The sequence below is a fragment of the Trachinotus anak genome, unplaced genomic scaffold (assembly GCF_046630095.1).
Source record: "Trachinotus anak isolate AG129_WGS33_773 ecotype Australia unplaced genomic scaffold, CSIRO_AGI_Tana_v1 ptg000019l, whole genome shotgun sequence".
Taxonomy (NCBI): domain Eukaryota; kingdom Metazoa; phylum Chordata; class Actinopteri; order Carangiformes; family Carangidae; genus Trachinotus; species Trachinotus anak.
Genome location: NW_027273870.1, coordinates 4,319,306 through 4,344,623, shown reverse-complemented (window position 1 = coordinate 4,344,623; position 25,318 = coordinate 4,319,306). Strand labels below are relative to the sequence as shown.

General features: G+C 42.7%; 3 protein-coding genes across 3 annotated transcripts in view; all 3 read right to left on the bottom strand.

The window, feature by feature from the left end:
- The window catches only part of LOC139636450 (adhesion G protein-coupled receptor L1-like), a 28,496-nt gene extending 14,532 nt beyond the window's left edge, over window positions 1-13,964 (bottom strand). The window contains exons 1-3 of the mRNA XM_071504539.1: window positions 12,949-13,964; window positions 2,290-2,409; window positions 466-679 (exon numbers count right to left, since the gene is read on the bottom strand). Of these exons, the coding sequence (XP_071360640.1) occupies window positions 466-679; window positions 2,290-2,359 (284 nt within the window). The 5' untranslated portion in view covers window positions 2,360-2,409; window positions 12,949-13,964. The remainder of the gene's footprint in view (window positions 1-465; window positions 680-2,289; window positions 2,410-12,948) is intronic.
- Window positions 13,965-14,949: 985 nt separating this feature from the next.
- On the bottom strand, window positions 14,950-17,440 carry LOC139636589 (nucleoredoxin-like protein 1). The gene is made up of 4 exons (XM_071504800.1): window positions 17,236-17,440; window positions 16,640-16,914; window positions 16,040-16,129; window positions 14,950-15,909 (listed from the first exon to the last, which is right to left on the bottom strand). The coding sequence occupies exons 2-4, from the start codon at window positions 16,873-16,875 to the stop codon at window positions 15,543-15,545; spliced, it is 693 nt and encodes a 230-aa protein (XP_071360901.1). The 5' UTR covers window positions 16,876-16,914; window positions 17,236-17,440; the 3' UTR covers window positions 14,950-15,542.
- A 339-nt stretch (window positions 17,441-17,779) lies between these two features.
- On the bottom strand, window positions 17,780-25,312 carry LOC139636523 (nucleoredoxin-like protein 1). The gene is made up of 4 exons (XM_071504656.1): window positions 23,554-25,312; window positions 19,682-19,953; window positions 19,479-19,568; window positions 17,780-19,338 (listed from the first exon to the last, which is right to left on the bottom strand). Exons 2-4 carry the CDS (start codon window positions 19,915-19,917, stop codon window positions 18,963-18,965), a joined length of 702 nt encoding a protein of 233 aa, XP_071360757.1. The 5' UTR covers window positions 19,918-19,953; window positions 23,554-25,312; the 3' UTR covers window positions 17,780-18,962.
- Window positions 25,313-25,318: the final 6 nt, after the last annotated feature.

Genomic DNA, 25,318 nt, shown 5'->3' with positions numbered 1-25,318 from the left:
GGGATGATGGAGTGAGAAAACAAATAAGGGAGGGAGAGTGATTAACAGACAGGAAAGGGGAAGCAAAGGACAATCCATTTGTCTACTCTTCCTCTCCCTCTCGGTGAATATTGATCAGTTCTTCTAGGAAAACACTGCTGAGTACACAGCTAATGGTGCAGCCAGGCACTCAGCCTCAGATGGAGGGATTACAGCACTTGCACGTACACACGACTTACAACTCGTGCACTGGCTTCATCTAACGTTTCCTCTGACACGAATCCACATGCATGTTGTGCAGCAGTGCACACGTATTGTATGTACGAAACCGTAGATGGTCTCATTGATTCGTTGAACTGCTTTCAAAACAATCACACATACTCTAAATAGCACAAGGTTCACATGACAATATGCGTCTTTGCTGCATAATTTAAGCTATTACATAAACACAGTAAACAGTGGATGTATAACCCAGCAAATACACACCTCTGGGCCATAATCTTTAATGCATCAGGGAGGTAACACTGTGTGTTCTCCATCTGGAAGGGGTCTGCATCACAGATCTTGTCATCGGTGCGTCCATAGTTGGCAGTTTCCACCATCACCACATCACTCCCCGGGCAGCGTAGCTCGATGGGGTAACCCTCACATGCCAACTCCCTCCGCAGCAGCCCGAACGGCATGGCAGCCCGAGACATCGCTGCTCATGAGGGAGAGATGTGGGAAAGATGGGCGAGGGCGGGTGTTGAAAGTTGGAAGTGGGATAAAAACAAGAAAGAAAGAAGAAACGTTCAAGAATGTGCATTTATATTGTCTTCAGATGGCACTGAGCTGGAGAATTTAGTTGACAGGATTCATAGTGACGTTCTGGAAACAGAAAATTAATGTGGTCACAGTCAGGTTATCTCTTCATAGGCTGTCAGTGAATTATATGATTTGTAGCTACCTGCAGAGTTGTTCAAGTTGTTCAAGTGGCACTTTGAGGTACATGCTAAAGTCAGCATGCTAACATGCACAGAATGACAAAAATTTGCGCATTTTATGGCAACCTATCCAATCCTTGTTCAGACATTTCACTGAAAACCACAAATGTGAACCTCACGGCGTCTGTAAGTAATTAGGATTCATTGTCAGGGCACCATGAATGTCTGAACAAAATTTCATGATAATCCATGTAACAGTTGTTGAGGTATTTCAGTCAGGATTCGGTGGTGGATAGCCATCTGGCCAAATTGCAGCAGTTTTAAATTTGTGATCTAAAAGCCTGGGCTGAGTTAACGCTGATGATGTCATCTGACTTTGAAAAAAAAAAAAAAAACACGACATTATAAAACCATTTTTCCTCAGGCTGAGGAGTACACTATGATAACGGTAAATGGCTTTGAGTTTCCCTTTAAATACCTGTTATACAGATTAAATCAACCACATAATATCATGAGCTGGTGTGTTGATAAACACACTAATAATCGTAAAGTTTAATACCAAATGTCTCATATGTAAACACCTTAGTCTGTTTGCCTTAATCAAATCATGCCCATACCTGTATTTGATGTAGGCGCTGCATAGTTAACACACCCAGAATATTATGGCACTGTGAGCAGCCCGTATGTGATTTAATCTAATTTTTAAAATGCACATGTGTGAACGCTGACATTGGAAGGATTCTTAGAAGAGGAGCGAGTGTGATTAATGGCATAAATCACACCGCACCTCCACTGTGACACCTCCACTGTGACATGATGCGTAGGTACATCACAATATCCTGTGTTTTCCTTCAGTGGGGGGGATGAGGCTTATACCACTGGATGTCAGGTGCTCAGTAGCGCTTGCAGTTTGACAAGACTTTTATTTTCTGTCACTGGAAGGCTGGATCTCACTCATCCACACCTCTGTGTGCAAAGTCACCTGTCTGCAATACTAAGCCATGTAAACCAGGGTTATTAGAGAAAATCACATTACCATTACTTTAATCCAGTTAAGATGATGTTCACATCATCTGAAGTTTCATGTAGACATGAAAAAGGTTTTCACTGTATCAGGATTAATTCCAGTTGAACGGCTGAATATGATCGTCATGCTGCCTGTGACTGAATGACTCAATTGTTTATTCAGGTTACAGCATTTCCCAAACTGATGATGATGACGCCTTTCTTGGGAGACAGTGAGTTGCACCTCATCTGTTTTACAAAACAGTGACTTATATTTGAGTCACAAGTCAGCACAATCTATTGCTCTATGGCTTTACAGTGTTTGTGATTCATCTTGCTGATTGCTGTGTCAGGATCAACACCTAAGCTCCGTGGCGCTTACCTTGGCCGGAAGGGGCAACGTGAGCCAGACTGAGCACGCACACCCCCAGGAACCACAGTGACAAAGCCATGCTGGGCAGGAAGAGTTAGCGTGTCACACCACCAGCCGTGTTAGGAGAGCCTGGAGAGAAAGCAGTGGAAGTTTGAGATTGAGAGTGAAGAACTGTAGCCTCTTCTCAGTGTGTGTGTGTGTGTGTGTGTGTGTGTGTGTGTGTGTGTGTGTGTGTGTGTGTGTGTGTTGGATGGTCAATAACACACACTGATGAGCGAAGCGTGCATGTCAGAAAACACAGCAGGGTGGAGGGACAGAATAATAGAGAGACAGACAGGGAGGAATAAGAGAGAGAGAAAAAGAGATAACAATTGAGCAATCGGTGCAGTGAGAAGTCCCTCAATCTGCTGTTGCCATGGTGATAGCACAGTGCAGTCTGAGAGAGAGAGAGAGGAGATATTGCTCGGTGTGTGTATCTGAGTGTGCGTTTGGGAGTGAAAGCGCACGCGTGTGAGTACGTGTTTTAAGTCCGTAATTAGCCAGGAGCAACAGTGGCCACTGACCCACAAAAGAGTCTTAATCTTTCTATCCACACACACACACACAGGCAGAGGGCCAGGCTCAGCTTAGGCCACTTTTCAGTAATCCTAAATAAATAATGTCGTGGAGATGAGCTCTTCCCCAGCAGGGCAGGGGTAACGAGGTAAACAGCTGACTGAGGGCGCAGGTGATCAGAGCGCGATGCAGTGCTGTGGAACATACGGACGAGCTGCAGCATCCCCAGCTGAATAATGGTTTTACTCTTAAACTGATGGTTCACAGTCCTTTTACTTTGACATATTCCTTGTACTGTAGTTCACTTAATATGAGAGCTAGCAGAAAGAGAAAAAAACATTACCATCTTCTTATATCATTATTTCTATTCATGAAGTAACCCCTTTTAAACTGTTTTCAGTGACAATCTCTGACCGAGCACTATAAATAATCTTATTCAATCAAATGAAATATGGAAAAAAATTGAATAAATGCTCACGTTTTATGTCCCCAGTATCCATTTGATATAATCTCATTGATGTTCCACCGCCTTCCTCTGCCGATGATAATGAGCTATTATCATTCTGGTAATGTTTCTGTGAGGTGCAGAGATGCGTTTTTCTTCCTTCCACCTTGCAGAACCCCTGTTGGTCAAGAAAGTGATCCATTTGATACAGTTTGGTTGGAAGTTGAGTTCTCTTACCAAGCATCTTCATCTCCTCAGGATTCACTTGTCTCTGTGAGTCCCTCATGATGATATGCTGTGCCTTCTCTCGCTCCTGTACAGTGCTGTGGCCAGTTCGATTTGTCACTCTTGACACGCCGGAGGAGATGTGCAACAGCTTGTGTGGCTGTAGACCATGAAGAAAACATTGACAAGTGTTCTGAGAGAACACTTCCTACATATCTGTGGAGGTGGTGTGCCTGGTTGTTGATATACCCCACAACCAGTGTGGAGTGAGTCCAGGAGTATTCATCAATGCCTGTGGAAACAAGCTCCTCCCTTAGGGTGATGCTTGCTGCAACTGAGACAACAGCTGCTGTTAACTCTAACCTGGAGATGGTAGTCATCTTAATAGGTGCTCCTCTGGACTTACTACTTTCAAATGCCTCAAATATAAACACTGGCTATAATCATGTGTGCTTGCATCAGAGAATTGGTGTATCTTCTCAAGATCAGCACGATATGCTGTCTACGCCTGATGAGACCACCAAGTAGATTATTTATCAGATGACAGGTTAGTTCCCATGTATTTTGCAAAGTAATCAAGAAAACAACATAGAGCTTGTCAGGTTTTTTGGAGAGATTGACTTCATGGTGGGGGATATACCTTGTATCTTCTTCTTTCCCTTAATCATGAACTTCCTCTTCTTCACCCCTTTCAATTATCTCATTCGTGAACTTCACATAATGCTCTTTCTACAATACTTCTCATCCTTCACCAACTCTCTCTTAAGATGACTGAGCCAAACAATGGCTAGTTGCTTATTATTTGGGTGATAGTGTCTCTCCATGGGAGGGGCATCTCTTAGTGGCTGTGGGTCTTCTTATGAACACCTTCCTTTAACATATTCAGGAAGAGGATGTCATCCTGAGAAACCATGCAGCCATCACTGCTGGCGTCTTTGTAGTCAGACTCATTAACCTCGACAGCATTTGATGGAGTCACAGGAACAGCTTCTTAAACAGCGACTGTGTGGCACATGTTGGTGATAACTGGTGAGTCATTGTGAGGTGATGAACAACCTACGATACTCCACCCTAGATCTGTGTGAACTGCATAGGGCTCGTTATCTCCTCCCAGGGTTACTTGCGGTGCTGCCAGTGCCCTATAAAAAGACCGACTCCACACTCTAGCTCTGCCTGTGATGAAATTTGCCTTGCTGTTCCACAGGTAGGAAGGTTTGTTTGATTTACTGGTATGCAGTCTAGTGTTGTAGGCAGGACGGAGTTCAGTGAGGATTGTGGAGTTGTAACCTCACACTCTGAGCCCTGAGAACCTGTCACTGTCCATTAATGCTTCCTTTCCAACCCTGTTAGTTAGCTTCAGCCTTAGAGGATGTGCTTTGGTTTGCAGGCCATGGCTAACCTCTTGGTCAGTGGAGACTGTATTACCTTGAGTGTCCTGCAGTAAATAAACAAGCCTCTCCACATTTAGATTGCTGATAGAAGAAGCCCTCACTGGCACAATCATGGAGGTATTGGTAGGTGACTCTCCACACTGAGAGACAATGTGATAGCTGCTTCAGCTGTGGTGCTTTGATCAGACTGACACCGGTTTTGCTTTAGTGAAGCGGTTGTCATGGAGACAGGTTGGATGTATTCCTTTACTGGTGTCACATGAGCATCTGTGACTGCAATCTTTTGCACTATGGACTGGCTTGAGGCAACCACGGCAGTGTCTCCTTTCCTTCACATATTTTTGTCTTTCATGCAGAGATTTTCCTAAGAGCTCCGGACAGCTGTGTTTACTGTCTTGACAGAACAAACATGGTGACTTTGAACTTGTCCTTGACTGCACTTGATTCTCAGTCTCTGCAACTGTCTGTTTATAGCAAAAACTGACTTTAGTCTTCTTTTCTTTAAGACGGCGTTTCTCTGTAGGTGACTCTGATGAGTGGAGCCCATGAAAGGAGGTAACAGGATTACAGACAATCTCTGCTTCCATTAACATAAAGGTGACAAAATTCTGGAAGTTTGGAAATTCCTGCTCGTCTTTCAAAGCTTGAATGACTTGATGGTTCCGCTGTGGTGCTCCCCAGTCCGATAACTTTTGAACCAACTTCTGGTTTTCTTTAGTCATTGAAAATATCAAGACCTTTAAAATGAGGCATGGCTTCCTGGTGCCTCACAGCAAGAAGGGCCTGGGGCCTTTCTGTGTGGAGTTTGCATGTTCTCCCCGTCTGCCTGGGTTCCCTCCGGGTACTCTGGCTTCCTCCCACAGTCCAAAGACATGCATGTTAGGTTAATTAGTGACTCTAAATTGCCTGTAGGTGTGAATGGTTTTTTGTCTCTATATGTCAGCCCTGTGATAGACTGGTATCCTGTTCAGGGTGTACCCCGTCCTTACCCAATGTCAGCTGGGATTGGCTCCAGCCCCCCTGTGACCCCATACGGATAAGTGGTATAGATAATGAATGCCTTTCTGACATGGATGCAGAAAATCAGCAAATGTCCTGAATCCCCAAGCATCCCTTGAGTGGATCTTTGGCCAGTTTGCCATTTTTTTCCTGGATGCTCTCTGTGTAATCTAATGACGGGCTGACCATACTTGTAGTTGATACAGTTCCATGCATCTTTACAGGCTTCATCATCATTTCTATAAAAATTGCCATCAATTGTCTTTCGAGCAGGACCTTCTGCATACTTTCTAAAATGATGTAGGCTGTGTGCTGACAAAATGTCCTTTTCACCTATGAGGGACATTAATGTCCCGTGTGTGTGTGTGTGTGTGTGTGCATGTGTGTGTGTGTGTGCACGCGCAAGCTTGTTAGTGTGCATGTGTGTACATATACATATGTGTGCTTGCATGTGTTTATTTGTGCCTTGCTTTTCTCTCCGTCTTCTTGTTAGGTAATGATGGCAGACAGATTTAGGTCACTCCTCAACAAATGTCCAACATGCATTCAAAGAGTTGTGCTTGTATGGAGTCCAGGGTGTGCACACACACACACACACACACACAAAGAGAGAAGAAAGAGAAAAAAGAGACCCCTGCCTTCTTTAAGTCCACTGAACCAACAACACTGTAGTAATAAAGGCCCCAGGACCACGGTGATACACACACACATAGACACGCACGCAGACACAGCAGAATAGGAACCTTCCCATTTTTTTTTATTACATATACCCGCATGCGTGCGCACACACACATATACACACAATACGTCTCATCTCATCCAAAACCCTTATGGCAGCATGTTCTTTTGCTTGCAACCCCCATTGCTCTCTCGCTCTCTCTCTCACACACACACACAGTCTCACACACACACACACACACACACACACATACACACACAAACCCTTAAGTGTTGATGCAGAGTAAGTAGAGCAAGGATGCTGATGGGCCTTGACAAAGCCACACACCCAGTCCCCCCTGTTTGCAGCACCATGCTCCCAGCCTGCAACCAAAATCCAGCCCCGGGCCACCAGCCGGCCTACTTGGAGGAGCAGCAGTCTCTAAGTGAGAGTGTGTGAGTAGTGGGCCTGGAGTGAAATATATTATACACACACAGGCATTAATATACATACATACCATAACTATGTACTTGCAGTAGCCGGGTTTCCCTTGCAGTTTTGCGCAAAGTAGAACTTTTTTATCAATAAAACACAATTGTGAATGGTCTGTGTTTTTCTCCTCTGGCTCCCTGGGGCTTCAATTGTTTTGAAACATTTGAAACAAGTTTTTTTGTTTCCATTATTCATTTTTAAGTTTGCATTTTAAAAATTGCGTTTTAAGCAGGTTAATGGAAGTGCGACTAGAGACATTGCATTGACTGTACTATGAACCTTAACCATCCTAAATGATGTGCTGAATGTAACAGTCTTGCTAGTGACGCAGTAGAAACAGAAAATTCATCAACAACCATTCTGATTTTCATCCCTGAATTTAGTGGTTTTCTCTTTTTAATTCCCTCTAAGTATCTTTAAGGTTGTTAAAATACTCAAAGCTGCCTCTGCTCCACTGACGCTGCAGGATGTTTACAGTGAGTGAAATATTCCTTGGTTTTTATCGCTGCATCATTCTATCAGATGGAAATAGTCTGGGTGTTTTGTGCGTGGCTTTGTACACATTTTCCCACATTTCAGCCTGACATATTTGGTGTATTTGGAAACTTTCTAATCACCTCTTTAAAACAAATTGCTGTGGTTTTGAACAGTGTTCGGCTTCACAGCATGAGTTTGTAATGACAGATGCCATTGAGCTTTAGGGGGTTAATTAATTTATGAAGGAAAACTGGCAAATAGCTGTTGGTTCCAGCTTCTGAAACATGAGGATTTGTTGTGTTTTTCTGTTTTATATCAGTGTAAATTGAACATATTTGGTTTTTGAACTGTTGGATAGAGCTAACATTTAAAAGACTTTTTGCATTTTTGCTTTTTTCACTATAGACAAAAGGATTAATCCATTGATAGAAAAAAAACCTTCAGATGAAGTGGTCATGACATTAAAAGCTTAATGACAGGTCGATCAGGAGTAAAATAAATAAAAATAAATGTGGTTTGGCTCCTCAAAATTTTAAGGAATAAATAAAAAAGAAAACCGCTGTGGGAAGAAAATGACACCTGAAAGCCATTAAAGTCGGCCTGCTGGAAATCATTCAAACTGACATGAAATCATGCCAGGTACAAAGATTCACACTGTTAGAGGTGGGAGCCATGAAATCAACAAAGAGAGTGAGAGAGAGAGAGAGAGAGAGCAGGAGAGTAACCTCTCCCCCTTTTGGTCAGAGAGCTATCAGTGCCTCAGGCTGGATCGCTATGAAGCACAAAGTGACGAAACAGCCTTAAAGTGTTGCTCCTAATGGAAGAATGAATATGTCTGTGTGTGTGTGTGTGTCTGTATGAGAGAGAGAGAGAGAGAGAGAGTGTGTGTGTGTGTGAATGAAAGAGAGCATTTAAAAAATCAGGGAGAGGCAAAGAGATTAGACTTCTGACAGCACAGTGAAAGCAAAAGCGTTATTGCCTGGAATACTTTTTAATAACGACTATGGCAAGAATTTTCTTGTCACTGGCGATAATATTTAAGGATTAAGAAAGGATTTTAAAACACACTACAGTGCCCTCTGTGACTCTGTGAGCCTGTTTCAGACCATTGACCTCTACAGCTCCCAGAGGGCCGAGGCCTGCATGTCATAGTCAGAGCCACTTACGGGGTTTTTAAAGCCTCTGTGTTTGTCTGGTCGATGCATGACTCTGGGGAATGGAGGTGTCGCCCTCTGTCAATCATTGGCTTGTTGCAGGCAGGGAACAGGAGGAGGAAATTGCTTGCAGATATATCCAGACCATGTTTTTTTTAAGTCATTTTCAAAGTCATCCAGTGTTGTTAGCCAAAAGACCAAACTAAATGTGTAATACTGGAATATATAAAGGCAGAAAATAGCATTTATACTATATTTATACTCCCTGGCTTTTCATACTTCGCGACATGTATGTATTTATATTGCATGTGGCAGACAGAGATGGTTTGTGAAAAATCATTTGATTTTCTTTAACCTGAAGAATTGAGTCTCTTGCAGGAAGGTTGATGAAACATTGATAAATTTCCTCACATATTTATCAAGATTGTAATCCTGCCCCCTGTGGGTTAAAAGCACATTGTTTCTCAGCGCCCTTTAAGCACTTTCGTGAAGCAGAGTAGGTTAAATCTGGCAAAAATGGCCAACAAGATTTCAGCTTCTCAAGTATTTGATGCTTTTCTATCATCTGTCATTCACAGGGGTTAAAATGGACAACAATGATCCAGCACCTTTGAATAATAAGCACAGTAAATAAATCTGATTGGCAGCTTCACAAATAACGAGGGCTGATGGACACTAAAAAGAAAATCCATTAAGTGTTTGTCAGCCGTGTCTTTCTCTTACTGACTCATTTGTCCCCGCTGCACCACTACACTGGATCTTAAGGTTCCCCCACCTGCCAAATCCCTTTTAACCCCTGGTCCCACACGAGAGCAAATTGAATGGGTTGAATGGGTTTTAGTCCGACAGCCAGACAAAACAAAGCTTTTGAAGACATCACTTTAGGCTGTGGCATATTTCAGTATTTTCTGACATTTTATTGTCAAAATGATTATAATCTGAAGATTAATCGATAATGAAATTAATTGTTATTTGCGGCCTGTTGTTCTGGAGGGCTTGGGCAAACAACATATTTGTTCCTTGATTTGTTGGGCTTGAGTCAGAAACTCATAGTTACAATTAGTCCGATATGACATAAAGAGGCACCAGCTTTGTTTGCTGGAGCAAGCTGCAGGTCTGCTCCACAGGGTGTCTGATGGGTTCACCAAGACTTTTTAAGACCTTTTTAATACAACATCTAATGTGTCTAATGTGTCCTGTGTCATATTGGCCCAAATATGAAAGCATGATAAAAAGTAGTAGTAGTGCACAGAATTATTTAGTGCGTCACTTTTTCCTGCTAGACCTGGATGTGTAAAAGCAGCAGAAAATTAATGGATGGATTAACCAATGAAAAATTATTAATTCATGCAAAGTTTGTTTTTGCTAAAATCTACCTTTGCCAATCATGAGAGGATAAGCTCCCCAGCAACAGTAGCTACAGGACTGACGGAGCTGATTGAGCATCTACAGAACAGGACTGAACAGCCTCCTGCAGCACAATCCACTCTTACAAGATCCCATTTTAGTTTGTAGGTGTCTAACATCTCTGACCAGCCTACAATCAGATACAAAAACATTTCATAACTGACATACAGTCATATGTACATATGGGCATAGAAGTGTTGGAAAAAAAAGAGTGATTCATTCTGATAAAATAGTACATTGTGTTACTGTGATTAACCCTCACAGAACTCTGCTCTCAGTTTTCACAATAGAACTGCAGGGTAACGCTGCAGTAAAGGTCAGAAAGCTGTTGTAGATCCTGGGAAATCGGCCGGGAACCAAATGTTTCAGTTAATTATTCTTAATGTGTTTCTACTGTTTAACACACGATGCACGTCTGCAGCAGCAGTAATGTACGACTGGTGTGATGCTGCCTGGATTGCATGTTGTGATGGAAGGTTTGAAGATCTAGCACAAAAAAGGGTGTGTATGTGAGCTTTTAGTCTTACAGCATTTTAAATGACTGCAGCATCTTACGGCTTGAGCTTAACACAGGAAACCTTCACCTTTTTACTGAGGGCAACTTTCAGAAACGTACAAAAATGTATTTAGAGAGGTTGGAACCTTGAGCCTTAGATGCAATCTTGAGCTTTTACTTACTGCACAGTAATATGGCTTTGGTTAAAATGCACTTTTTCAAGAGCAAGCCTCAAACAGTTATGTGCAAAACATATTGTGAACAAATAACTGAGGTGACACGTGCCGTCTGTTGCCCCTCGGTGCCCTTTTGTGCTAAATGTGATTTGTATGTCAGCGTAACCTGTTACTAACATGCCACCCAGACAAACTTATGGACAAAGAACAGGAGTGCGTGACAAAATGTCATGGCTACACAAACGCTCCAGCTTCGTCTACAATCTGACTGAGGTGTGACGGAGCAGAGCCGAGTACATCCAGGAGCTTTTGTTTTGCAAGAGGAAGGCAGGACAGGCGAGAGCTGGACATCAGCAATATTTGTCTCCTGTCAGAGATAGAAAATTGCATGCACATTGGCCACACAATATAAGCATAATAAAACATCTATCTATATTTAGTAATATAATGTACACAAAAATATGATTATTTGTGCATTTACAGGCATTTGCACACAAGGAAAAAATGATAATGTGGATATGACAATCATTCAGGCCATCACTGTCCATCTCTCTCCACCATCACTGAGCTGTAACGCTGCCATCAGTCCAAGGAAAACACAAATGTGAGAGACACAGCAATATTACAGCAATTAGTCGACTGACAATCAAATGAACAGCTATTCTGATAACTGAGTGCTGATTCCAGCCACAGTCCAAGCAAAAATGCCAGAAATTCACAGTGTGCAGTGAGTCAGATGGAGGGATTTGCTGCTTTAATTAGTTATATATGATTTTTTTTTTTTGTCATGTATGATCAAGGTTTTAATTGTTGGGCCAAATGATTATTGGCAGATTGATCGATAATGACTGTAATCATCAGGTACAACACTACAATATTATAATATATAAATCCAGTCTCATGTCACAATATTGATGCTACACCGTTACATCCGCCCCCAGCTCTGAACAGGCCTGCAAGCCGACTGACTCAGTGTGTCTGACTGATGCAAAGAGACATGATAGGAACCTGTGTGATGTGGTCCAAACTGAAAAAAGGACAAATATTGTGCATTTTACAAGTCAAATGATAGAAAATCCATCCAAATTGTTTGTGTGTGTGTGTGTGTGTGTGTGTCTGAGTGGTTTAAACAAATCAGTTTCTCCTCAGTGGTTAATGTAAATGATCCCTACATGGAAGCAAACCTTGTTATGTTTGTTTTCTCCTTTCCATCTAACATGCACAGTGCAGCCACATGCACACACACACACACACACACACATGCACATACATAACTAGGTGAGTCACCGTATTCCGTTCCCAGACATTTCTGCGTTGAAAATCAGTTCAAATCAGTCATTATTTTCATCTCTCATACACAAAATCCACTAATATCACACAAATGAAACAACACAACACAAACAATACCACCCCACGAAGAAATTCGGTCTGACAGGAGCAGGAGTCCTGCCAGCCATCCAGCTTTTTCCTCATCCTTCTCCTCTTTCCTTCATCTCCTTTCTCCTTTTGCATCTCTCTCTCGTCACAGTCACTCCTGCCTCCCTCCCTGGCCTCCTCCACTGACCCAGTCCTCTCTTCCCCTCTCTGAAATATTGATAATGGACTCTCACTCAGTCTGCGCTGTCTTCCTCTCTGTCTCTTTCCTCCTCATGTTCCCATCTGGGGTCAAACCTTGCAAACATTAAAAACCAAACCCTGCATCCACAGCCCTTTGGTGTGTGCGTGTTGACAGCACTTCTGACCGCAGCGCACACCACAGACACTGCAATGAAGGTGTGTGATGATCAACATCAAATCCAGCCCACTGGTGACAGACCTCTCTGGTGGACCAGCGTGGGACAGCCTGAGTCATTTGTGCCACTCTCTCCCTGCGCTCCCCAGACGCCCAGAGGAAGCTAATGACGTGCCCATGAATATTTCACAGCACTCATGCTCCGCGCTCCTATGCCACTGACCCAGCTTTAAAGGCGGCCAGCAGCGTGGGGCCCATCAGTTCCCTGTCCCTCACTGATCAAATGGCCCTTGACAGCAACAGCAGCAGCAGCAGCAGCAGCCAAGGAGCAGAGCACCTGTCTTCCCGGGCATTGATCAGGCATGTGCGTGTGTGTGTGCGTGTGAAGAGAGAGAGAGAGAGAGAGAGAGAGAGAGAGAGAGGGGCGGGATGCATCCTCATAGCCTATATCCATATCTTACCGTCAATTCTCCGATTTCCCTCCTCCTCCTCCTCCTCCTCCTCCTCGCTCACTGCGTCTCCCGCATTCCGTCTCTCCGCGCCCTCACCCACTGTACTCTCCCCCCTTTCTCCCGCTCCGCTCCGCCCCACACATGAAAAAGAAATATACGAATAATAAAAAAAAACAAACAAAAAAAAAAAACAACAACTAAATATTCAGGAGGGGATATGGTGATGGGCGGCAGTCATTAGCGCGATAAGTCCAACAACAACTGGGCGTCCTCCTCCTGTGATCGGCGCACCGTGCAGGGCTCCGCTCCGCCGGACCTCACACCCTCCCTCCGTCCTGTCGAGGCGCGTCGTCTTCCCCGCTGTGCTGTGTGACTGTGCGTCACGTTGGTATCATAATTCCCACGGGTTTCATGCCCAGAGATGATGCGGGCTATAGGCCTTCTAGCTCCGATGGATGAAGCGGAGAGGAGGAGGAGGAGGAGAGGGAGGGAAATACGCGATCAAATAGGAAAGCAATAATTAGGCGCAAATTAATAACGCACAGGTCCCGACTCGCGCTGCCTCCTTGCGTCGATCTCTACAGCTCGTCGAGCCCGGTTGTCATTGTTGATCATGCGCCCCCGACGTCGCTCAGCTACATCCTTGCATTTAGTGGAAAATAACGTCGACGTGACAACAGCCGCTTTGCATATCCTTGAAGAATCGTGATGAGGCGGAGCAGCACACCAGGACGGATGTGGGGAAATGTCGGGCTTTAATAAAAAAAAAAAAAAAAAAAACAAGGCAGGAATCGGTTTATGAAATGGTGCTGATGTTAAAAAAAAACAGCAACCCCAAAAAGACAACAGCTGGACAGCCAGGAGAGATAAGGTTTCCCGCTCCTGGCCTCGCCTTGCATCCGTCCTTCTCTCTTCTTCCTCTTCTCCTGGCGCTCTCTCTCTCTCTCTCTCTCTCTCTCTCTGTCTCTCTCTCTCTCTCTCCATCCGCTGGTCCGCTTGTTGCGCGTTCTGCACTCGAGAGCGCGCAACGCGTGTGTGTGTTTGTGTGTACGCGGGCAGAGACAGAGAGAGACAGAGAGAGAGAGAGAGAGGCTAGGGGAGAGGATAGTGTGGGTGTGTGTGTGTGTGTGTTGGGGGGGGGGGCCTTCGACTATATTATCAAGGTTTGTCTGAGTGAGCAACAATAAGGTGCTGTGTAGGCAAAAGGGATGGGGAAGGGAATAAACAGCGGCTCCTGTTTATTTAGGCCTCTGTGTCTTTCGGCTCGTTTGAGCAGCTCGGGTTCAGGTTTAACACTTCTCTGACAGGAGCTTGAGGAAAGGGGGAGATGTTGTGTTGTGCTGTGTGGCCTGTGCAGCGCAGTGCACATCCAGCAGGCGTTTGCAGGACGTCCATTAACCTACGCATGGGCTTTGTTTGGAGCAGCCCTGACAGAAAAAAAATGTGGCCTATTTGTCAGCCTGTCTATAACACTGGATGCTTTGACATACACCATCATGTCACTGTCATTGACAAAAGCACACACCAAACCTACCAATCAACCAGTCACACCGTGATGACACACTGGTTTCATCATCTGTCTGCAGATGCAATTTTTTTTTTTTTGCCCCATCTGCTCCTGCCATTGCTGTCATTTTCTACAGCAATGCAAAGAAGCACTGTGTTTGCATTTGAGGACGAATGGCAGCACATGCTCAAGACCCAGGTCACTCTGAGGGGAGGAGGAAGGAAGAAAAAAAAAAACCTCTGATCAGGAACTGCTGCAAATGAAGACCCTGACTGAGCACATAAAAGCATCATCGACACAGTTTACATGTGCGAGGAAATGTGCAAAGGCTAAACACAGTCTCCAGGATGAAACAAGATGAGTCACAGTCAAAGGAAACCACTGATTATGTAGAAAAGCCAGTTTCTCCATCATTTCACTTGACTCCCTTTGAATAGCTCTGATTGCTTCTTGTGTAGTCTGTAAAGTGCTGCTAGACTTCATAAACACTCAAAGCACAACAGTCGCTAACAAAATTATTTTAATGGGGCTGAATAATTCATTGATTTCAGATTATGCATGGCATGTTTTGATTGGATGGTACAAATTATCATGTACAAAAAAAAAAACAAAAAAAAAACTGTGCATTAAAGAGCTGTGTCGTTAAAAATGGAGAAATGGTTGGAATAATCTCCCGGGTCTAATAAAACAAGCCATAATGGTAAGACTTGGCTCAGACCTAACCTTGGCTTGACTGTATCCTTGGCAGCAATCAGAGGTGTTACAGACAGCCAATTCTAAGCTGAGGTCAGCACTGGTTAGCAGCATTCATTGTTCCTTTAGATAATGTTTTACATTGCTTTTTATTGGTTGTTGGCATATCCACACTCACTCATACTGGAGCTGTGTTTGCAGTAAGACCACAGTCACTGCTTAGCACTGATACACTCAAGCAAAGCCAATCACAGTGACATCAGTTTGACACGTCTACTTCACAAAAGGGGTTTTGTCTGGCTAAACAAAACTGGGTTACATGGACAGAAACGTTGTGACAAAGCTTTTAACCACTAATCGTGGCAACATTTGGGGGAATCCACAGTCTTGTTCTTGGTCCCCATCACCATGACCCTCCTCCTCCTCCTCCTTCTTCTTCTTTTCCATCTGCTCCTTCATCCACCTCCTCATCTCCACCTTCACCCCACCCCCTGCGCTTTTTCTTCCTCTTCTTCTTCTTCCTCTCATCTTCCACCTTGTACTTGAGTCTTCTCACGGGGTCACTGAAGCTGCGCATGGACTTCTCCTCAAAGTCCTCGTTGATCATGAAGTTCCTGTCGATGAGCTCCGCCGCTTCCTGCCAGTTGCGGTAGCAGTCCGGGCCGAGGCAGAGTATCTCCTCCACCGCATTAGGCGTTAGGATGGAGCAGTCTGGACGCAGCACCACCACTGTGGGCAGCTCCTCCACATTAAACATGGCCTCCAGCTCCCTGTGGACACACACACACACTGGCACACACATTGGCATAGAGCTAATAGATTCTTTATAGCTAGGTATATTTACATTACAATCATCCACCAGCAGGTTGTGCACACATCTAACTGGCCAGTCTCACCCACCTCCTGTAGGGGTCCTCATAGGCCAGGAACAGGCACTTCTTGGGCAGCTCTTTGAGGAAGCTTTCCTGCTGTTCCTCTGACTCGTCCAAACTGATGGATGAAAGAAAAATCACTTCGCCAGGAGATATGGATGGACCAATTTGGCACATTTTACAATTTTACACTCCAGGAAAATCCATCCTAATGCCAGTTTCTGTGTGTGTTTGTACTGCTCTCATGAGGACACTTGGTTCTGACAAGGATAGAAGGCATGGCTGAAAGGATAGATATGATGAAAGACATCACATCTGAGGAGACATTGCTAGTCCTTATTATTTGAGACTACTACATGTTTAAGATTAAGGTTACACACATAACTACAGGGCATCACATGTACACATAACTGTACACACACACACAAATGGTTTTAATTTTAGATTAGGTTAAGGGTAATGAGTGTGTTAAACATGAAGTTGACAAGGTTAAGATTATGTTTCTGGGTTTGGGAATAAAGTATATTAAAATAAAGTATAGTACAGTTATATACACCTTTAATGTGTTTCTGTGTGTGTGTGTGTGTGTGTGTGTGTGTGTGTGTGTGTGCGTGTGTGCGTATTGTACCTAATGTACAGGAGAACCAGCTGAGCAGAGCGATCCACATAGAACTCATCCGTCAGCCGTTTGAAGAAGTCGGTGAGTGTGGGAGCAAACTGCTGGCAGCTCTCACATGCAGCAGATGCAAAGAAGAGCATCAGGATGCGGTTCTGCAGGCGCAGGACAATCTCCCGTTCTGTGTCCAGCTCATCCTGGTCCTTGTTGTTCTTCACCAGGACCCGATCAATGAACAGGTCCACCATGATGGAGGGTCACAGCGATGAGGACCGAGGCTTAGGAGGCTGCAGGAAGAGATTAAAAAAAACATTTATGTTAGTTTGACAGGGAACTCATTAAAAAATGCACAGCATAGCATAGAGTGTGAGGATATAGAAAAGTTTTCACATGCATGTCAGTGCCAAACATGAGGAAAGCTCAGAATAACTAACAATAATATTTGAGAAAGTCTTGACACTAGCAGAAATGATTTTGCATACTGTGTGATTTGACAATGCCCTGTATATTAAACTGAAGGTTTCCACTCACTCATACTTGCACACCTATCTATTAATCATATATAATCTTGCTTGCTGTTCAGTCGGATAATCCTCACAGTTGCTTACCTCTAACAAACATTATCTCGCCGTGAAGCAGCAAATCCTGAAAGAGAGCCGCCTTCAAAATCTAGTTTCGTTGCCCTTTTCAACTCTTCTTCCTGGGTCGTGCTTGAATCAGTTCCCAGCCTGTCAGTTTGTGTCACATTCACTCATTGACTGCGTCTCCTTCACCTTGATGCCAGTAGCTGTTCGCTCCCTCTCCCTTTGTATCTCTGCGCTCCACCTCCCTTCTTCTGTCTGGGAGGGAGGGATTGAAAGACAAGGTGACAGAGGGACAAGGGACATGAAGTGCTCACGGTCATTGTGTGCGAGTGAACGCAGTGACTGAGCGAGCATGTATGTGTGAAAGGAAACCATAGAAATTACAGAATGAGAGACGTGCTTAATAAAAAAAGACCATAATGAAGTGAGCCACAGTGAGACCTTTATTATTCAGTAACTAATGGAGGTGCAGACCTCCGGGGATCGTGTGGTTAGTGATAGTCTGATTCGCTGTGCAGGGAACTGCACTGTGTGGCCATGAAGACACATCAGTGATATACAGACACAGTTTGTGTTAGCAGGATACAGATTTTATTGTTTTGTTTTGTTTTTTTGTTTGTTTGTTTTTTAAGGTCAGTACAACTTACTCATAACTATTTAATAATAAAATTTAAATCTCAGGATACACAGCATAATTAACAAAGAATTGAAAAATAATGCTAGAAATAAATAACATATACACAGTGCTTGAAAATACATTAATTTCAGTCTTAAAACACCAGCAGGCGCCAGCGCCTAAATTTAATTTAAAGCTGCAATAACTTTTTTTCTTTCCCCCACTTGGGGGCATAAAAATGCTAAAATCGAAAACACTGAATAGCACGGAGTCACAACATATTATGACAAAGTGCTACCAAACAGTTCCCTGTTTACACATCCAGCAGACATTAGCATTCATTTGGAGTCTTTTGTTGTTGTTTTTTTAACAGCTGCCTGATGCTGCTGGAACTGGAGTTAATATGATTTGAACTACCTGGCCATAAAACCAAAACAATGAGCTAAAAGAGACCAAAAAAAAAGTCTGTAGAGCTGCACAGTTGGGTTTGTCAGTATATGTGATCACTTTTCCCTCTCCAAGCATTTATCTTAGCCACAAATAATACACAAATATTTATTTGTGGGAACATGCTTATATCAACAGAAACACATGTGTTTTATATATATTATTCATATGGACATTCTGTGTTTGAATTATTAGTTAAGTTCAGTAATTAGTTGGCGAAGTGATAAGACTAGACTGGGCCATATTTTAGACATATTAATAATTGTCGGAATAATCATATATTATATAAATCATCAGAGTAAGAAGCATACAACAAAGCGTGGCAGTACAAACAGCAACAGTAGCATATTTCTTCAGACAGAGCATCTCCATCTTATTTCATTCCTTCCAACATTTTGTGTGATCTGTGCAGGGAGGCAGAGTTATGTTATGCTTCTACTTGCCATTATACTTTACCTCTAGCAACACGATAAAGGAGCTCTTGTCAGTGTGCTTCTTTTTTTCTTGTTTAATTCTGCTCTACTTGCCCTTGCAGCCAGAGAAAATATTTCAAAGAGCCTGTGAGTAAGATGCAGTATCAGTAGCTATGAATTAAGTATTCAAGAGGCTGGACTCGAAGATGTGCCGAGAGGATCAACACAAAAGGTTTTGTCTTTTACATATGTATTTTTTCTTTCATGCTTTCTCTTCATCTTTTCCTCCATGTTCCTTTACCTCCCTCTTTTCTCTTTGTATCCCATGCTCCATTGTTCTCTTCCTCCCCTTCATTACCATCTTTGCCCTTCCCCCATAACTTCCACCACGTCTTTTTCCTCTTGTCATCCTCTGTCTTGTACTTGACTCTCCTCACAGGGTCGGTGGCGCTACGCAGATTTAAGTCGTCGAACTCCTCGTTGAGCATGAAGCTCCTCTCGATGAGCTCTGCTGATTCCTGCCAGTTGTGGAAACAGTCAGAACCAAAACGACAGATGTCCTGCACAGCGTTTGGAGAGAGAATGGAGCAATCGGGACGCAGGACCACTACCGTTGGAACGTCCTTCACCTTAAACATGGCCTGTAGTTCCCTGAAAAACAGAGAAAACACACACAGGTATGAGAATGCAAAACAGCTATAAACTGTCATAATTTGACTTGTGCTCTGAAGCTCAGTGTAGCTTTAAAAACACATATTCACACAGGTTAAATAGACACTCCATCCACCTACTTCCTGTATGGGTCCTCAAAGGCCAAAAACAGGACCTTTTTGTGCAGCTGTTTGAGGACTCTTTCCTGCTGCTCCTCTGATTGGTCCAAGCTGCAGAGAGGAGGTGGAAATTGAAATCTTATGAATGATAAAATGGTGTGAATAGGAGTTCATGCAATCACATCGCTGCATCAAAGAGGTGAAAGAAAAGGAAAGCCAGAGACCTGATGTAGATGAGTGCGAGCAGTTTGGGGTATTCGATGTACGCAGGATCTTTCAGTCTTTTAAAAAACTCATTCAGAACAGGCACAAACTCCTGGCACCTTTCACACTCAGCAGATGCAAAGAACAGCATCAGGATGCGGTTTTCAAGGATCCCGCAGATTTCTCGTTCTGTGTTGAGCTCATCCTGGTCCCAGTTGTTCTCTACCAGAACTCGATTTAGGAACAGGTCCACCATGATGAAAGGAAAGCAGCAGGAAACGGTGAAAGCCCTCTGTGGAGAGAAAGGGTGTCCAAATTTGTAAATACACATGTGCCACAATATTCAAGTGTAATTGCTGTCATTGCCTGGATCCATGCTGCCTAGGCCCAAAAGACATCTCAGCTCTCAGATATTCTTACACTGTTGGATTTATTTTGAGTACATCCCCAGGAGTTGAACTTCACTGTAGTGATTTCCCATTTTGCCCAGAATTGCTTTCAGCAGCATAAATGTAATGAATATGCAGATGTTGCATATAGCTGTGATCTAAATATGTAACACACTACTGCACTGTAGTAGCAGGAGATTTGCTTTTTTTATTTCTAGAATTAAATATTCATGACAAAATAAGCAAGAATCAGAATTAAAGAGTTTCATATAGATATGTAGGTAGACCTCACCGTTTGCAATAAATCTCTTGAGTAGAATACAAATTTGGGATTTGGCTAAATAATGAAAAATTTGATGTTAATTTGACTTAAAAATATATTATGTTGTTTGTACATAAAAGTCATAGGTGATGACACATCAATTTGTTTATAATTATATAATAAACATAATAACAACAATCCAGCAACCTCATAATTCTAAGTCAAATAAACATAAAAGATCAGATGCAAATGATTTTGTTGTGTGATTAAAAAGTTATGTTGAACTGACATAAGGTCATGTGGAAGGTCATGTCGAAGCCATTTCCATAAACTTTTAATTTAGATGTGCAAATTGGGATTCACAGTGAACTCCAGGACCCTGTGACATCACTGCGTGGTCACAGGCGCAAAAAGTATACCTCTGACCACACCCACCCACATCCACCAATGAAACCGGCTGTGGGCAAAAGTAGCCTTGAAACTAGAGGGGGCAGCAAAACACTGCTCTTCAGCCTGGTGTGAAGTTTCTCTTTAAAGTTCAGAACAAACATCTTCAGTTTAATGTTATTCAGAAAATCTGCTTCCTCTGGATCGAGTGTCAGATTTAGCTGACAGCGACTGGGCAGCAAATGCAACATGATGGGTGATCACTGCTCTGGTCTCTACTGTGACGACGAAGTTGAGACTGCTGTCGAGTGTATTTCTTCTGTATCTCTCCTGATCAAAGGACATAAATCACCTGGTTTCCAGTGCAGTAGAGGAAACTATTCATCCAGCAGGTGTTCACAACAAAAGTTGTTTCCATAAACTTGACATCAATTCAGTCACTATTACATGGTATCCCTCTGTGACGAAGCAGCAGCTAGTGATTTAAATACACGAATACAAGAAGGAACAGTGTCTCTGCCACCTGTGTGTATAATTACCACAGTTCAGTGCTAAAGAGTGAGTCTACAAACTGATGAGTGACTAAACCACAGTTTGCTTTTGACTATTTTCTTTAAATAAAGGGAAAACATTCATTCCACTTAAGATGCAGGGATGCAGTCTGGCCGTTATCTAAAACTTTGAAGATTTTTTTCCAGTTATTATGGAGACTATGCTGGCAATCAGACAGACTATGCAGGGCGTGATTGTCTGATATGTTTTCATTCTTTTTAAGGGAGCAGATTTTCCCATTCTTCTCAGTGGCTTTGGTGCATTTCTCAGATCAGAGTCGAAATTCTCAAAACTACTCATTCATCTTGTAATTTGTGCAAATCATAAAAAGCAATTTCTCAGTCATTTGAACAAATTGCAAATGCTTTGCCACACTCATGCAAATGATTATGAACAATTGTCTGCTATTTCCTCAATTATCAATAGCTTCTGTCATGTTGCTCAAAATATATCAAACTCTCTTGAAAAATCTCACCCCCCCCCTAAAAAATATCTCAGCATTAGTTCATTGCATAGTTTTTACATTATATGCAAAAACTTTTGAGCATGTTTTATGTTCATTTTTGTTATGCTTTTTTTGTAAATGTGTAAATGTGCCCCAAGTTGATTAATCAATATTAATCAATAATAATATAAATTAATAGGTGAATCTTGATTTTCATTAATGAGGCGTTAGATCAACCAATGATCAACCACTTCTCTAAAATAGCTCCATGCATCTCATGAACCCTCAGGTGGGAAGAATATATAGACGGAGCAACAGAGTAACAGGGTGTTACAATTTCTGACAATCAAAGAACAACAAGGAAACAGCCAGGAAGAAGAAGAGAGGAGTGAGGCTGCGTGGTGGATGGTTACTGAGGCAAAAAAGACGAAGGGGTAGAAGGACATAAGTATATGTTCCTGAGGAAATAAGGGGCAGTTGTGGACCATGTTCTCAATCATGGCCTCACAATGGCTGAGGCTGGTCAAGGGGTTCAGCCAAATGTTGTACGAACAATGTGTTTGTGTGTTTTTGTGTGTGTGCAACGATTGTGTATATGTCAGGCAGACATGACCTGATATGGTTTGTCAACAGATTACAGTCCAAACAGTAAAAGCATAAATGTGATTCCTGTGCAATCTCCCACATACAGTAACGTGTAACTTTGTACAAACTGATATATGTGCAGCCTTGTGAAGTTTTTAATCACTGTCATCAAAACCTTTACATAGGAAAATACAGAGTACACTGTTGTATTGACAACATTTTGACTGTCTTGTTTGTGAACAATGACACAAGGAGTTGTCACTCTGATGGCACTGACATGTTCATAGATATGAATATTTACTTTTGAGATAAAAATGGGTTTGGAGCCAGTTGCGGGCTTTTGCGGATGATCCATTGTGAGGAGCTGTTTGCACAAACTGTTTCTAAAATTGCACTCACTGTTTTGAAAATGTTAAGGTTGATTGGAGAACTGTAATATATGTTCCCAGGACATAAAACCCAGGATATTTTTTTATGTTTAACAATAAACAAATTAAAAAAAAAAACTCCATAAATGTAACCATCTCTATATTTATCAGTATAACACTGTATTGGGTTGATGTTCCCTTTAAGTGATGCTGCTCAGTGGCTGACTGATGGTCCATGTTTGTGTTGCAGCCTACTGAAGGACATCCAGTCTATAGGATAAAACAGTTTTTGTAGATACAGGTATTGATAATCTAAATACAACACTGGAGACCAGCCAGAACCAGCTGACCACGGCGTAATAAGGCCTTTATGAGATGGTGCTTTCCAAGAGCAGACTTATGGTTCAGAACAAAACACTACATTTGAAATAAATTTCAGATTTAAAAATAAAGTTCAGGCCTAAAAGCTCAGAAATGTACTTTATCTGTCTCGCCCAGCCTGTATTTCACTGTCGCTGCAGTCGCTGCAGGCTGAGAATTGACAGCGATAACCTCACAAATTAGATTTGGCTCTCTGGCTCTGAGCTGTGCCAGATCTATTTGAGACTGCAGCTCTGCACTGAAACTTCCAAGGCTGATGTAGGAGAAATATGTTTGAAATTGAACAGCAGTGGACCTTACCTGGGAAAAAAGAGGATTTACTGTAAGACTCAGAGAGGTCAGAGCTTAAATTCTACATTTGGAAAAGTTATTTCACAATCATCCAGTTCACTTTTTGAAGCTGATCGATCGTGCCTGATATATGCTAGCAACACTGCCTTGTTTTGTTAGTAGCTAATTTAATAGGGCATCAATCTGTGTATGTGCTGTGGCAGCTGAATATACCACAAGTAATTTACCTCACCTTGAAAACTCCTCAACTCCCACAAGAAAAGAAATATATCCCGAGTTTCTTCACCCTTTCAAGGCATTGTGTGCTTTCTTTGATTTGTTTTCTTTCTTCCTTTAAATCCTGTAAAGTTTGTTATTTTAGTGACACCTTTCACTGCCTCCTCACACCACTCTGTAATTTCTTCAGCCTGCACTCTGTGGTCCAGTGAGGGAGATTACAGATAGCTGGAGGTGTGGCAGCGCTGTAATTCAGGGGCAGACAGTGCTCCTGTGTGTGTGTGTGCTGTAGGCCTTAAAACTCCAGCTCAACAACAGCAATCTTATTACTTAAGTAGAAGAAAGGAGGAAGTAAAGGAAGGATGAAGAAAATGGACAAATTGGATTGAAAAGGGGGGACAGACATGTAGGTCGAATGGAGGAAAGAAAGACAGAGAAACAGAAAAAAAGAGAGACATGTTCTATGTGAGAACCAAGTGAGCCCTCCTAACCTCGACCTTCCCTCCACTCATGCTGCTAGTTGGCGTCTTACTAATTACTGATGTCACTCTTTTACCCCTCAGAGCATGATTATGATTCCCTTGCAACCTGTCATCAAGGTGGTGTGACAGCCAGGATGCGGAGCATCAAGGGAATGAACTGAGAGAGTCGATAGTTTGAGTTGAACCTGGTTCTAGTGAACCCCAGCAGGTCCTACTGTAGAGAAAGTGGCTATCGATCTGCAGAGGCACTTGCAGAAAATACCTGGGTTAATCTCAGAGAGGGGGGTGAGGTAAATATAGAGGTGGGGAGAGAGAGAGATCTAAAAGGATTAGTCTCAGTCACACAGGCATGTGCCACTGCACGTGGACGCACGCACGCTCACACACTCGCACACACACACACACACACACACCCAGAGCCACCCATGACACAACAAACATACAGTGGACATGTGGGCAAACACACACACACACAAGCTTTGTGTGTGAAGCTTTTTTAGCCGTGCACGCTGCATGGCTTTATGGGTAGCAACTGCAATCGATTTAGTCAAGACTGAAATGTTTCTACAGTTATCAGATGGACTGTCATTCAAGACGCTCATGTTCCCCCATTAAAATTCATTTTTATTTATCATTGGATCAAAATTTCAATTCGTTTATTGTCAAATACCTGCAAATCTATTCCAATAATCCTCAACTGTCCTTTGTGTTTAGTGCTAATTAGCAAATGTTAGCATGCTAACACACTAAACTCATGGTGCGCGTGGTAAACATGACTAGCTACACACAGGCAAGTTACCATGCTATTGCATGTTAGCATCCTCGCATTAGCATTTAGTTTAAAAGACACCTTCTTCCCCTGTCGGTCATCAAGGACATGTAACAGGTTAAAAAATGGTTACCAAGAAATTAAAAGAAATGTTTTTTTTTTAAAGTTTTGTACGCAGTTCATTCAACAGAGAGAATCAAAACACACACAACACACATTTAAAAATGTCTCCAATCATTTTTTTCTAATTCAGTAACAAAATCTTTATGGTGGACGCAAATAACATGAAACTGTAAAAAGTCAGTACAGCAGGGTCATGCTTCACAGGTCAGCAGTGAATAATGCATCGTCAATGGAAGCACAGTGAAGGAGGACGAGTAATGGCGGCCAAACTCACCGTTATGTACTGGCAGGCAAGGCAAACACAAGCAGACAGGACTGCGTTTTGGAGCATTTATGTTTGTGCTTAAATAAAACTCAGTGAGGCAGAAAAGGAGGCAGTGGAGAGCGTATTTTGATGCTTTAGCCAC